Source organism: Notolepis coatsorum (assembly GCF_963971535.1).
Source record: "Notolepis coatsorum genome assembly, chromosome: 3".
NCBI classification, from domain to species: Eukaryota; Metazoa; Chordata; class Actinopteri; order Aulopiformes; family Paralepididae; genus Notolepis; species Notolepis coatsorum.
In genome coordinates this window covers 18,472,138-18,485,801 of record NC_140167.1, presented here as the reverse complement: position 1 = coordinate 18,485,801, position 13,664 = coordinate 18,472,138, and the positions used below count along the sequence as shown (strand labels likewise).

The 13,664-nt window shown below is 43.9% G+C and overlaps 1 protein-coding gene across 1 annotated transcript in view; it reads left to right on the top strand.

Moving 5' to 3' along the window:
- The window catches only part of jade1 (jade family PHD finger 1), a 48,543-nt gene that overhangs the window by 10,175 nt on the left and 24,704 nt on the right, over positions 1 to 13,664 (top strand). The window contains exons 2-6 of the mRNA XM_084311100.1: positions 521 to 605; positions 1,584 to 1,654; positions 5,535 to 5,692; positions 6,338 to 6,522; positions 10,071 to 10,282. Of these exons, the coding sequence (XP_084167226.1) occupies positions 557 to 605; positions 1,584 to 1,654; positions 5,535 to 5,692; positions 6,338 to 6,522; positions 10,071 to 10,282 (675 nt within the window). The 5' untranslated portion in view covers positions 521 to 556. The remainder of the gene's footprint in view (positions 1 to 520; positions 606 to 1,583; positions 1,655 to 5,534; positions 5,693 to 6,337; positions 6,523 to 10,070; positions 10,283 to 13,664) is intronic.

Sequence of the window (13,664 nt, the reverse complement as noted above, 5' to 3'; positions counted from 1 at the left end):
TACAGAAGGTTAACCCTTTACTATAACACTACCGACGGTTAGCTGTAAATGGTTAACCTTCTGTAGTGTGGCAGTGAAATGGTTAACCTTCTGTAGTGTGGCAGTGAAAGGGTTAACCTGCTGTTGTGTGGCAGTGAAAGGGTTAACCTGTGTATTGTCACGGTGAAAGGGTTAACCGTTTGGTAGTGCGGCAGTGAAAGGGTTAACATGGTCACTGTGTGACTGCTCTAACCTGTTAACATGGGCTCTGAATTTAAAAGCAAGAGGTTCCGGTGCAGCTCGGGTAGGCGGTGCGGTGTGTCCTGTGCCTTAGGTACCCACCTGTGAGCATCTTAATTCATGTCGGCAAGCGCTGCACGGCACACATGAGCTTCACAGAAATGCAATTTTCCTGGTGGCTTAACAAAATACTGTATTACCCACTTCCAAATTGTAAAAGAATTTGGCCTATGGGTTCTCCAAATGATTGAAATGTTCCAACAGTCTTCTCTTCTCACTCTTTCTTTCTTCCTTTATAAAGTGTCCCTAGTACAGCACAGCATCCTCAAGACGGACCATGAAGAGAACCCGACATCTCAGCAGCAGTGACGACTCCGACAATGGAAGTAAGCAGACATTCTGCCTCACGGTTCATACCACGGTGCCCGATATAGGCCTACAATGAGGTCACCTCGGCCCTCGTGTTCCCTCCGAATTCACAAAGGGATCAAATGAAACGGCACGGCGGGGGGCATTATTGACAGACCCGTTGACCTGATGTCTCCTTATTGTGCGACACGCCAGGGTTTCATCTTTCACCCGATTGACGCCGATGTGAATCGAGGTGTTATTTCATGTGCAGGCAGGAGATGGAGAAATATGGAGGTAAAGGAGGAGGCACTATGGTTAGAGAGAGAGGGAAAGTAGGTGTAGGACGTGAGGAGCAGGAGATGGAATAGGGGACAGGAGACGCATTCCGGACGTTCAAAGATGTCCTGACAAGTCTGGCAGGTTCAGGGTCTGTTAAGATCAACAGCAAAACTCAATACCATATTTGTAGTTGGAGAACTTCCCCCAATACTTAATAGACAAGTTTAAGAAAAGTTTATTTCCTGTCGCAGTGCTTGCTAATACCAATAGCTGACAGGAAATACACGTGGGCCCAAGCTGTTCCCCTAGCAACAGCATTTCACTAAAAAGGTCTACACTGGGAGAATTTCCATGATGCTAAATTCCGATGAGACATGTCGGAAAACAAAGCAAACACAAACCGATAAGCCCACAAATAACACTGTTTATTGAATGAAGTCTGAATACAAACGCATTTAATGCCTACTGATCTCTGGAGTACATGGAGCAGACTGTCACGTGAGTCAGTATTTAGTCACAGTGTTTACATAATGACCAGCTGCAGGGTGTCTGGCTCATCCCTGGTAATAATCTGATGTTCCATCAAGCTGCTGTAGCTGCTCATGCAGAACCAATGAAACAGATGTCACACTAACCTTACACCACCCTTTCTCTTTCTCTCTTCCTCTCTTTCTCCCGCTCTCTCTTCCTCTTTCTTCTCTCTCTCTCCCCCCCCCCCCTCTCTCCTCTACCAGGCAGTTCCACCTGTTGGTCACAGCATTCTAAGACACAACCCAGGAGAGGAAAAGGGAAGAAGCCATCAGAGGTAAGTCTGATTAAGACGTGTCAGGAGTTTGAATGAGACGGTCTCCATTACTCACCCGTTATGAACCAAATGAAAAATACTTGTTCCTCTATTATTTCACCCCCTTTGTCTGCACCCAGTTCTCCCTATTTATCACACAAAAAGAATTTCCTTTTTATCTAAATGTTTTATTATAAGAAATCCAAGTCCCTAATATGTTGGTTAATATGCTTTATTTTTTTTTCTCTTACAAATTTCAATACACTTTAAACTGCAGCCTCCAATGTGCGTGGGTATTTTAGGGTAGAGCTGCCGCGATTACCGCGGTATCGCTGTTACATCACGCCCACCGTAGAGTTTAGCTGAATACCGCATCACCGCTGTTTTTTATAATAATACTCTCAACCAAAGCAATGTGCGGCAGTCGGCCCGACATTAAATACAGCAGTGTGTTATAATCACATTTTTATGAGCTAACGAATTTCGTTATATTGGACATTTGTATTAATTATATCAAGCGAAGAACTGAGAAATTTGGCAGAGAGAGACGGCAACATTATCGTGAAATATAAACGTTGCGTGATGACTATTATATCTCCGCCGGTTTGGCAGTGGGAGCTAGATTTGCGAGAAGTATGCAACCGCAGAGCCAGCGGCGCTCTCAGGTCCGGTCTGGGGAAGCTCAGCAGCGCCACCCACCCAACAGCTGAATTGCCAATGGCTGAATTGGAGTATTGCACTGTGCGCGCACAACTGTCAGCTCTGCGGCTCTGCAGTTGCATGCTTCTCGCAAATCTAGCTCCCGCTGCCAAACCAAATTAATCTCGACATCGCTTCACCAATAGTCGTTATCAGAACACTACACACATATCATAATAGAACACACATCGAATGCCTTTGTTAATCATAAGTAGTAACTTTATAATAATAATAAGAAGAAAGGGTCGGGGGGGGGGGACACAGAGTGAACGGCGCACGACCAGAGGGGAGACTTCGAATCCGTGTTTCATTTTCAATAACGAATGCGTGCTTGCTGAATCCCAAACAATATTCATGCTGCAAAGTCATCCTCTAAAGATAGACATTTAGACTAGAGGCAGGCTATATGCGATAAAGAGTAGACTACAAAAAAAAATGCATTCAAACTTTTTTTTTCTTTTTTTGTGTGCGATAACCACGGCGGTAGGAAATATTTAGCAAATTTGTGCGGTAAGGAAAACATCAATACCGCGGCACCTCTACTTTAGGGTGTCAATCAAATCGACCTCCCGCCGCCACCCCACCAAAGGTCTGTTGCGTTCGGAAATACGTCACGTTGCAGAGGCTTGTGAGGCTAATGTTTCCATGGGACTACTTTACCCTCGCTAACGAGGCCCTCTTCACATTCGACGCTCGGACGCGTCACAGAGGGCTGACGCTGCTTGGTCCTCTTGCCCTGCTTGCCCAGCCGTTGTACAGGTTTTGTGAGCGATGTCGGGGCCCAGGATGTGGGCGTCCAATTAACTTAAACACCCACACAACTGGAAGAGGTTCCTGACACGAGGTCTGTGAGTCAGGGTCGGGCTCAGCGTTGCCAGATGGGAAATGTTAAATTATCCTCCCAGAGGCTTGAAATGATTGTCGTTTGAGCTGTGTCACATTGCAACTTTTCGCTTTTCTCTGACCATCATACCTACAGTTTGTCGGCGGTGCCCGGTAAAATTGTTTGCATCAGCTGCTCGTAGGTCTCGCCGTGGCTTTCGACGCTCGCGGGCGCTACCCTCAGGGAAGCACCGGTGCCACGCTTGAGCATAAAGTGAGCTTCAGTTGGACGATAACAACCTTTTCACGTCAAAAGATTTTCAGCATTTGAATTTGAAAGACAATCCACTTCCTGAATCCGTTGAACTGCTCCCAGCCCTGCTGCAGACGGCGCCACCCACAGGGGCCTTTAGTCCCGCCCCCTCACACAGACGTGCACTCAACCTCCAGCCCGCGGCACAGGGTGCGTTCCCATCCTCGTTGGCACCAGAGTGCGTGCGCTCTCATCCCCCGAAATGTTTTCACGAACCATCAGTCCAAAGTTCTGGATAGAAGAGGTGTTTTTAAAGCAGGGGTTCTAAAAGTTCTGGATTGGAGAGGTGTTTTTAAAGCGGGGATTCTCAAAGTTCTGGATTGAAGAGGGGATTTTAAAGCAGGGGTTCTCAAAGTTCTGGATTGGAGAGGTGTTTTTAAAGCGGGGGTTCTCAAAGTTCTGGATTGGAGAGGTGTTTTTAAAGCGGGGGTTCTCAAAGTTCTGGATAGAAGAGGGGTTTTTAAAGCGGGGGTTCTCAAAGTTCTGGATTGGAGAGGTGTTTTTAAAGCAGCGGTTCTCAAAGTTCTGGATTGGAGAGGTGTTTTTAAACCAGCGTTCTAAAAGTTCTGGATTGAGAGGTGTTTTTAAAGCAGCGGTTCTCAAAGTTCTGGATTGGAGAGGTGTTTTTAAAGCAGGGGTTCTCAAAGTTCTGGATTGGAGAGGTGTTTTTAAAGCAGCGGTTCTCAAAGTTCTGGATTGGAGAGGTGTTTTTAAAGCAGGGGTTCTCAAAGTTCTGGATTGGAGAGGTGTTTTTAAAGCAGGGGTTCTCAAATTTCTGGATTGGGGGCCGCCCGTGAAACTTCGATCTCACAAACATGGCAATCACTGAAGTCCCTAGTTAATGTACCTGCCATGATGATGTAATCCTGCCTCTCGTGAGTCACACACAGTAGCCTAGCAAGCTCTAAAAACAACCATTCATTCCTAACGTGACAGCTTAGCCCAGGGGGCACCTTCTTAAAAGCAGAGTACTGTGTGATGCTGTAGGTTGTTTTAAAACAGAATATAACCAAATATAATATAATGTGTATATTCACACCGTAACGACTCACTGCGGGCCGCCAGAAATATTTCCGAGGGCCATCGTTGGCTGCCTGTTTTTAAAGGCTATTGTATCAAGTGTGTGTGAAATGCTGACACAGGGATCATTTGTGTTTCTCTGTGAACTCGCTCTAGATCATTCCTTCGGCCATGTGACGGTTGCCTGATACTCGGGACTGATTATTATTTCATTTCACTTCATTATATATTTTGGAAAGTATGGAACCCGTTCTAGTGAGTGGCTGGTCCTTAACACATTCACGGTTCTGTATAGAACGCCAGTGCTGTAAGTAAATGGGGCGCTTTGTTCACTTGTGAGTGCTTAAAATTAGGGATGTCCGATATTATCGGCCTACCGATATTATCGGCCGATATCGGCATTAAAATGTGATATCGGAAAATATCGGTATCTGTTTTCAAATTTTTATTTTTTTATTTTATTTTTTTAACATTTCTATAACCTTTATTTACCCAGGCAAGCAAGTAAGAACAAATTCTGATTTTATTTATTGTCAAAAGTATGCATAATGTTGTGTTAATTCCACAACAAGAGATATGTAATGTTAATTACCTGAAATTATTCCGTTTTTGGGGGGGGGGACCCTGCATATATCGGTATCAGTTGATATCGGTATCGGAAATTAAGAGTTGGACAATATCGGTATATCGGTATCGGTAAAAAAGCCAATATCGAGCATCCCTACTCAAAATATATCTTATATTATAGCTATGGGTCTAATACACCAGTCGATTGTCAGTGAGTTGCTTCCAGTCAACATGCACAAAACAGATTGTTTTTTCATTCGCCTGATTATCTAATCATCCTGAAACTATGAGGTGAAGCCAAAGCCCTTTCAAGTCCACCGAAAAACAGACATGGGTCTCCAAATTATTCTCTGGAACTATGAGGTGTGAAGCCAAAGCCCTTTCAAGTCCACCGAAAAACAGACATGTTGAAGGAAACACTGTAGGCTTGGAAAACTTTCGATCTAATGGCGATATCTGTGTTCCGTCTCTGTGGTGTAGGTCTTCAGGACGGACCTGATCACTGCCATGAAGGTGCATGACTCGTACCAGCTGAACCCGGAGGACTACTACATTCTGGCCGACCCCTGGAGACAGGACTGGGAGAAGGGAGTCCAGGTCGTAGTCAGCCCACAGTCCATCCCTCAGCCTGTAGCACGGTAAGACGCTTAGTCCTCAGCCTGTAGGTAAGACGCTTAGTCCACAGCTTGTAGCACGGTAAGACGTTTAGTCCTCAGCCTGTAGGTAAGACGCTTAGTCCACAGCTTGTAGCACGGTAAGACGTTTAGTCCTCAGCCTGTAGCACGGTAAGACGTTTAGTCCTCAGCTTGTAGCACGGTAAGACGTTTAGTCCTCAGCCTGTAGCGCGGTAAGACGTTTAGTCCTCAGCCTGTAGCGCGGTAAGACGTTTAGTCCTCAGCCTGTAGCACAGTAAGACGTTTAGTCCTCAGCTTGTAGCGCGGTAAGACGTTTAGTCCTCAGCCTGTAGCGCGGTAAGACGTTTAGTCCTCAGCCTGTAGCGCGGTAAGACGTTTAGTCCTCAGCCTGTAGCACGGTAAGACGTTTAGTCCTCAGAGCCTGTAGCACGGTAAGACGTTTAGTCCTCAGCCTGTAGCACGGTAAGACGTTTAGTCCTCAGCCTATAGCGCGGTAAGACGCTTAGTCCTCAGTCCAAACAGATATTACATCGTTTTATGGGATGAAATTGAATCGCTAAGAGGCACCGATCAATCGATAAAATAACTGTTGGATGTGTCGATTTGTCTGTAGCAGCTAACCCTGCGTGCGGTCTGTGTGTGGTACAGAGTGCTGGCGGAGAAAGGGAAAGAGATCATGTTCACCAAGACTAAAAAGATGATCCGGACATCCGGCTCCGAGGCGCTGGGCTACGTGGACATCCGCACCCTGGCTGAGGCGATGTGTCGCTACGACCTCAACGAGGAAGACGTGGCCTGGCTGCACATCATCAACCAGGAGTTCGCAGAGATGGGTGAGTGTTCCTTACGACCTGACACCTTCCGCATTGCCACATTATTCATTTGATGGGTAAATGAGATGCACCCGTTTGCTTACCTCACCAACTACAATCGAAGTGCCTTTTAGGCAAGGCACTTATAACGCCCCACTGCTCCGGTGGAGCCGCTCAGTGGTTGGTAAAAGGGCTAGTGGTTGCAATGTGTGTGAAGCAGGGCGTTGCTGAGAGGGAGGGTGTTCCGTCAGCCTTCCCTGGATGAATGAATGAATAGTTTATTTTCGGTCTTTGTTTACAGACAAATCAAAAACACACTTGTGTGGACTTACAAAAAATAAAAATAAAAAAATCACAAATGTACATATTCAAAGTAAGCTCACACACAAAATCCAAAAAACCAATGACCGAAAAAAGGAATAGGCTGAAGCACATGCTTATTTTTGCCTATCCTTTACCATTCTTAATTTTTTTTTATATATATTTGTTTTAACACTTTGACTGCCTAAAAACGCTTTACAGCGTCATTGCTGGCCATGCTAAAGTTGCCGGGGGACGCTGTACAGCGTCCTTATATATCAATATTTCAAAAATCTGGAATCGGATTCATATTCCCCCTCCGCTGGCCTGAGATTCACCAGCAGGACCCACTGAGCTCTCTGGCGGTTCAGGAGCGCCATCTGGTGGCCGATCGGCGCAAGCGCTTAACAGGAAGCGCAGTAGAGGTTGTGCTAGATGTCCGTATTGCTTCCGGCCACTCGGGATAGGTTCCGGCACTCTAGCTCGTCACTCTACATAGCGATCGATTGCCAATAACTCGATAAACAACATGATTTGGACGTATATACCATTATACAAGCTGGAGATGGACCGGGTAATAATATATCCCATAATGATAAAATTTCTACTCGACGATGATCGCCCAACGGCGCGCGAAGACTGGGGTGAGTTTCAGCGTGTAACGTTACCATCTTCGATACTAACTGCTTTTATCAACATTTGACCCACATTAGATGATTGGTATAACGCTGCCCACGGAATTATAAACGCCCCCTCGCCCATCCGGTCAACATCAGATGACGTGTAGTAACTTCTAGAAGTACGTCTAGTTGGAATTTTTTATATCGCGCTGATTGCCATCAAACTGTATTTCATCATCAATATAATGCATTTGGGGCTATATATCACGTTCTGGAGAAAGTTGCAGAAAGAGATGAAAACATACTTATACATTAGACCATACTTTACTATGAATATGTGAATGAAAAAGTTTAACGTTGCTACACAATGAACAATACATATAGGACTTTGAATGGGCCCTAATAATGGCAATGTAGCAATAGAATTTAAAAAGTTATAGCCCTGCAAAGAAGGGGACTTTCTCCATAGACAAATAGCGCTGGCAATCTATGGTATATCATTAATTTAACCCAAGGCAACCAAAGTGTTAATATAAACAAAAAACAACTAATGTGCTGGAGGTTTTATAATTTTTTTGAAAAAAAAAAAAGTTTGATATTTTACTCAACTGTACTCCAGAATTATTTAATTTAAGGCTTTTTTAAATCTCCCCTGAGAAGTACACAACTTCAACCCGTCACTAAGGCTATTCCATAGTTTAACTCCCAAAATTTAAACACATTGAAAAGCTTTTACATTAGTTCTTACTTAATGAATAAGCATCGTATCAAAAAGCCGTCCATGGAGTATTTAAAAAAACCTCACTGAAATGGAGGGCATGGAGAAAATCTTATTTCACAGTGGTTGGATCTTTCGCTTCACTTAATTATTCAGTCTGAAACGGAAAGCTACTCCTAAACTAGGGAGCGTCGTTCACATCTGGATCTCCCTTGATCAATCGGAGAATGTTAGGAATGATATGAAGTCCGGTTGTACCACGTGGTTTACGCCCAGACCGTCGTCAATAGTCGATTTCCGTAGATTGTCTAGTTTTCTGTTGTTCTGTTAGCATCGTGTTCTCATGTAAATCCTGCAACAGTTAGTAACTGAGGGAATGTCTGCGTTTTCAACCATGAGGTGTAACAATATAGTATTATATAGCTCATAATTCAAATCTGTGTTTTTGTCTGTTGTATGGTGTTGGGAATTGTTGTTTGGAGATGGTGAAGAATTGATCAACAGAAGACGATCTACTACAAGCCACTCAAATCCGCACATCAAACTTTTGCTTTTGGTTTCCAGGTGCTCCCGATTGGTGCGTGGATTTCAATGGCTTGTCGTAGAGTAATACAGAAACGTATGACTTCAGTTAAAACACGGACAACTTGATTGACAAAGTTTTGAGATCAAGGTTTTAAACTCTGCAAGAATCTCAAGCTGAGATTCTAAGAGTTCATTCCATGAGCTTGGAGCATCATAGCAAAATGCAGATTTACCCTGTTCCGAGCAAACTCCGGGGACCTCAAGGACCAGCCAGTCACTAGAACTGGTTCCATAGGTTCCAAAATTCCATTCCAATAATGAACACAAAGTTGGTTAAAGACGGGGACAATCTCCGCAAATAGCGAGAAGTCAAAAGGAGACTGATATGGTCGATAGCTCTTTCCACTAGAAGAGCTATTGAGTTCTCTGCATGCCAGAGCGAGGTCAGGGGGCTTGTTATTCTCTTTGTCTGCCACATCGAGGTCAGGGGGCTCGTTATTCTCTTGTCTGCCAGACCGAGGTCAGGGGGCTTGTTATTCTCTTTGTCTGCCACACCAAGGTCAGGGGGCTCGTTACGTTCCCTCTTGGGAACAAAGAATATTTACTGCTGCTATCAGTCTGTCCTCCCATCTCTATCCCCCTGTGCTTCCTCAGCCCCAGAGCGGCTGTTCTTTCCGTTTACCTCGAACACCTTTGGCCTGATTACCTTTGGGCAAGTGTGCCTGGTGAGGAGGCCTAGACGGTGACCGTGAGGAGAGAGAAGCATACAGGGGTCATACGGTTTCAACAAAATCATTCTACATTTAATTTCCTGTCCACTATTGATGTTAGCAAACACGGCAACAGGAAGTGAACTTGGGTCAGAGCTGTTCCCTAGTAACTAGGAGTGTAACGGTACATAAAGACCACGGTTCGGTACGTACCTCGGTTTTGAAGTCATGGTTCGGTACGGGTTTTCGGTACAGTGGGGGAAAGTTTGTCTTTCCATGTTCCACTCAGGGGTGATGTAGTGTGCCGTAACTAATTGTACTTGTAGGGCTGTCAACAAATATTCTATATTGAAATTAATAATCGACTTGTTTAATAATAATAATTATATTAGAGTGTGAAAAAAACAGCCCCCAGTGGGCTCGTTAATGGTTAACATACCGTTGTATTCGTTCGGTACACAGACGTACTGAACCTAAGGTCCAGTACTGAAACGGTTCGGTATGGATATGTGTCCTACTAGCAATACAATGGACCTACCTATTTACCTATCTCAAACCCCGCCCCCTTTTCTGGCAACAGTTGTAATTGGAGTATCAAGAAAAGTGAGGGCGGGGCTTGAGATGTCAAATCCTCTGAATCGGTCTACAGTCAGGCTAATACGGTACTTTGTTGCTGTTGTGTGTGTGTGTATGTAGGAATGCCGCGGCTGGACGAGCTGACCATGGAGAGAGTCATTGAGGAATTTGAGCGCCTTTGCCACGACAACATGACCCACGCCATGGAGACTGAGGAGGGGCTGGGCATCGAGTACGACGAGGACGTGGTGTGTGATGTCTGCCAGTCGCCTGATGGAGAGGACAACAACGAGATGGTCTTCTGTGACAAGTGCAACATCTGTGTCCACCAGGTCAGCCTTTTAAACAGACACTACAATGGAGAGCTTTATTAACATCCAAAATGTTAGAACTGTTGTTGTTGTGACTAAAGCCCTTTGATGTCTATCTAGATATCCAGTCTACTTCCTTTTAAATATTGCATAATCTACTTGGTTTACCCTGATTGGCCCATCAGTCAGTCTGTCAGTTGTCAGTAGTTTTTAATGAAACTAGTTTGTTACAATTTAGTTAATTTTAGAAACATGACAAAACTGACAATTTATTTATCACCTGCTAGCACAGTTAGCAAATGTTAATCTCCCATAGCAACTCATACTGAGCTCATGAAATTACATGACATTAACCTTGTAACTCATTGGGGGCCAACAGCGCCCTCTGCTGATGGCCCTTCAGTGCCAGTGCTTTATCCAATGGCGGATAGGACTTATTTGCGAGTGCTTAAAACATATCAAATATAATAGCAATAGATCTAAATAACACAGTGATCGTCAATGAGTTGCTTCCAGTCAACATGCACGAAACAGATAATTTTTTCATACATACATTTCCATTTTATACCGTGATGAATATCAATATATTCTCCGTACTTTGGTCGGCGCGAACCTCACACACACACACACGCACGCTCCGCTGACGGTGAAAGGAACATCTGATTAACCCAAGATTAACCTCGCATCTGATGTAGGGATGGGAATTGATAGGATTTAATCGTTACGATTCCATTATCGATTCTGCTTATCGATTCGATTCCCTTATCCATACCTGATCAATTTATAATTTAAATAAATAAATTGGAAATGCAACAGAACTAAGCTGGTTAGAATAACAACATGCAACTTGACATTTCTGATTGTCATTTATTGTTGAGCCCCCATGTCAGAAAAATACAAAAACTGTAAAAAAATAAAACATTAACTATAGCCTACACTTAAATAAAATAATGTATTTGAGATTCTCTTAAAATGTATTTATTTTTTTATTCTTAAACTAATTTAATCTATTGAATAACAACCTGTTGAATGTAACTACAGTTATTCCTCTGACTTCTGTCACACACACACACACACACACACACACACACACATACACATACACATACACATACACACACACACACACAGCGCTCCCTCCCGGGCCCCTGTCCTGTAAGGTATTGGCTTGTGTTGCTACACGGACACATTTGTATGTTGCACCACGGTACTGCCTGGCTTACAGACTAGTAAACAAACACTCTGTCTCTTATTATATGTGAACTAAATAGTACAAGGTTTACACAACATCCCCCACCTGCTGTTTTATTGTATTTGCACCTGTACTACCTGCTGTCAGCTGTTTATCTCTCTCTGTGAGCTTGATTATCTAGCGTTAGCTCACGTTAGCTAGCGTTAGCTAGCGTTAGCTCCGCGGCTAATATTACCTTACCCTGAACTAAATCAATGACTAGGTTCTAAAGCATTCAAGTAGTTTTCACTGCACATAGAAGTAGCCAAACAGCGGGAACATTTCGGGAGAATATGACCAAAACCCAGGCAATTTCGAGCCCTTAACACTTTGATCGCCATGGTTCAAATTCATAATGGGGATGTCCGATATTATCGGCCGACCGATATTATCGGCCGATATCTGCAGTAAAATGTGATATCGGAAAATATCGGTATCGGTTTAAAAAAAGAAAATAACAATATTTGTTATATATATATCCAATGAAATTATTAATTACCTGAAATTATTCAGTTTTTTTGGGGGGGAAACCCTCCATATATCGGTTGATATCGGTATCGGAAATTAAGAGTTGGACAATATCGGAATATCGGTATCGGTAAAAAAGCCAATATCGAGCATCCCTAATAATTTACCATCCCTAGCCAGCTCTATTTGTCTATGGAGAAGTTCCCCTTCTTTGCAGGGCTATAACTTTTTAAATTCTATTGCTAAATTGCCATTATTATGGCCCATTCAATGTCCTATATCCATTGTTCAGGGTGTAGCAACGATATACTTTTTCATTCACATATTCATACTAAAATATGGTCTAAAGTATAAGTATGTTTTTATCGTTTTCTGCAGCTTTCTCCAGAACTTGATTTATAGCTCCAAATGCATTATATTGATGATCAAATACAGTTTGGTAGCGATCGTTGCCAGATGAAAAATTTCAACTGGAGGTACTTCTAGAAGTTACTACGTATCATCTGATATTGACCGGATGGGCGAGGGGGCGTTTATAATTCCGTGGGAAACGTTATACCATTCATCTAGTGTGGGTCGTATGATCATCAGATCAGTTAGTATAGAATACGTTAGAAAATAACGCTGGATCTTACCATATCTTCCTCGCGCCATTGGACGATCAGCGTGGAGTAGACTGTTTTCGATTATGGGATGTTGATCCTGATGAACCATTTCCAGGTTGTATAATACTATATACGTCCAAATAACGTTGTTTATTGAGTTAGGGCGAGCGATTGATTATCCAGTGTGTTGAGATGGAGTCCGGCTACCGATCGCGAGTGCCCGGACGGATTATGGATGAGCACTTCCTGTTTGGCGAGCCCCTCCCTCTTGGCCGATCTGCCGATGGCGCTCTCGAACCGTTAGACAATTGAGTGGAGCTCACCAGTACATCTCATGTCTCCGGAGGAGAAATATGATTTCGATCACAGATTTTTGAATTATTGATATCAAAGACGAGTTACGGCGTCTTCGGCAGAATGAGCATGGCGAGGAATGGCGTCTAAACACGTCATCGGCGATTAAAGTGTTAAGGAATCAAATAAGTCTGCCATGGCTACATGCTAACGCTAACGTTGTTTTGAAAACCTGGCAGCGATAAGGGAATCGAAAGTCACGGGAGGCACACGATTCCAGGCATCGGACAATTAGGAACCGGTTCCCAACGCTGCTCTGAGTGTCCCCAGTCCATCTGTTATAACGATACTGCATGCCCGAGAAGTAAAACCTGGACCGGACTTTTTTTTTTGATGCACAGTCCCAGCCAATCCAATCCAATGATGTGCAATACCATCCGGGAGACGATAGGCGGCAGTATTTGCCCTTTGCGAGCTCAGACCCATTCCCAATTGAAGGAATCTATGTTTTTCAATGTGTATATAATGTATTGGTGGGTGACGGCATCTACTCAGACGGATCTATAGATCTTAAAAGTAGCCGGCAGCCAGTGGGTGTCTCCACGGTAGCAAGCAGTGTGTGTGAATGCCAAGGTCGTCAGCAGGTTTGTAACAAAAACAATCGAGATAAGCACTGAGAGCAGGCAGGTTTGGTCAGAGAGAGCGCTATAGGGAGAGTTTGACATCGATAGAACCATGCTAAAGGTGAAGAGCAGTTGCCATGGCAGCACGTCACGTAGTAACAAGAAAAGCGGGCGGGCCCCCG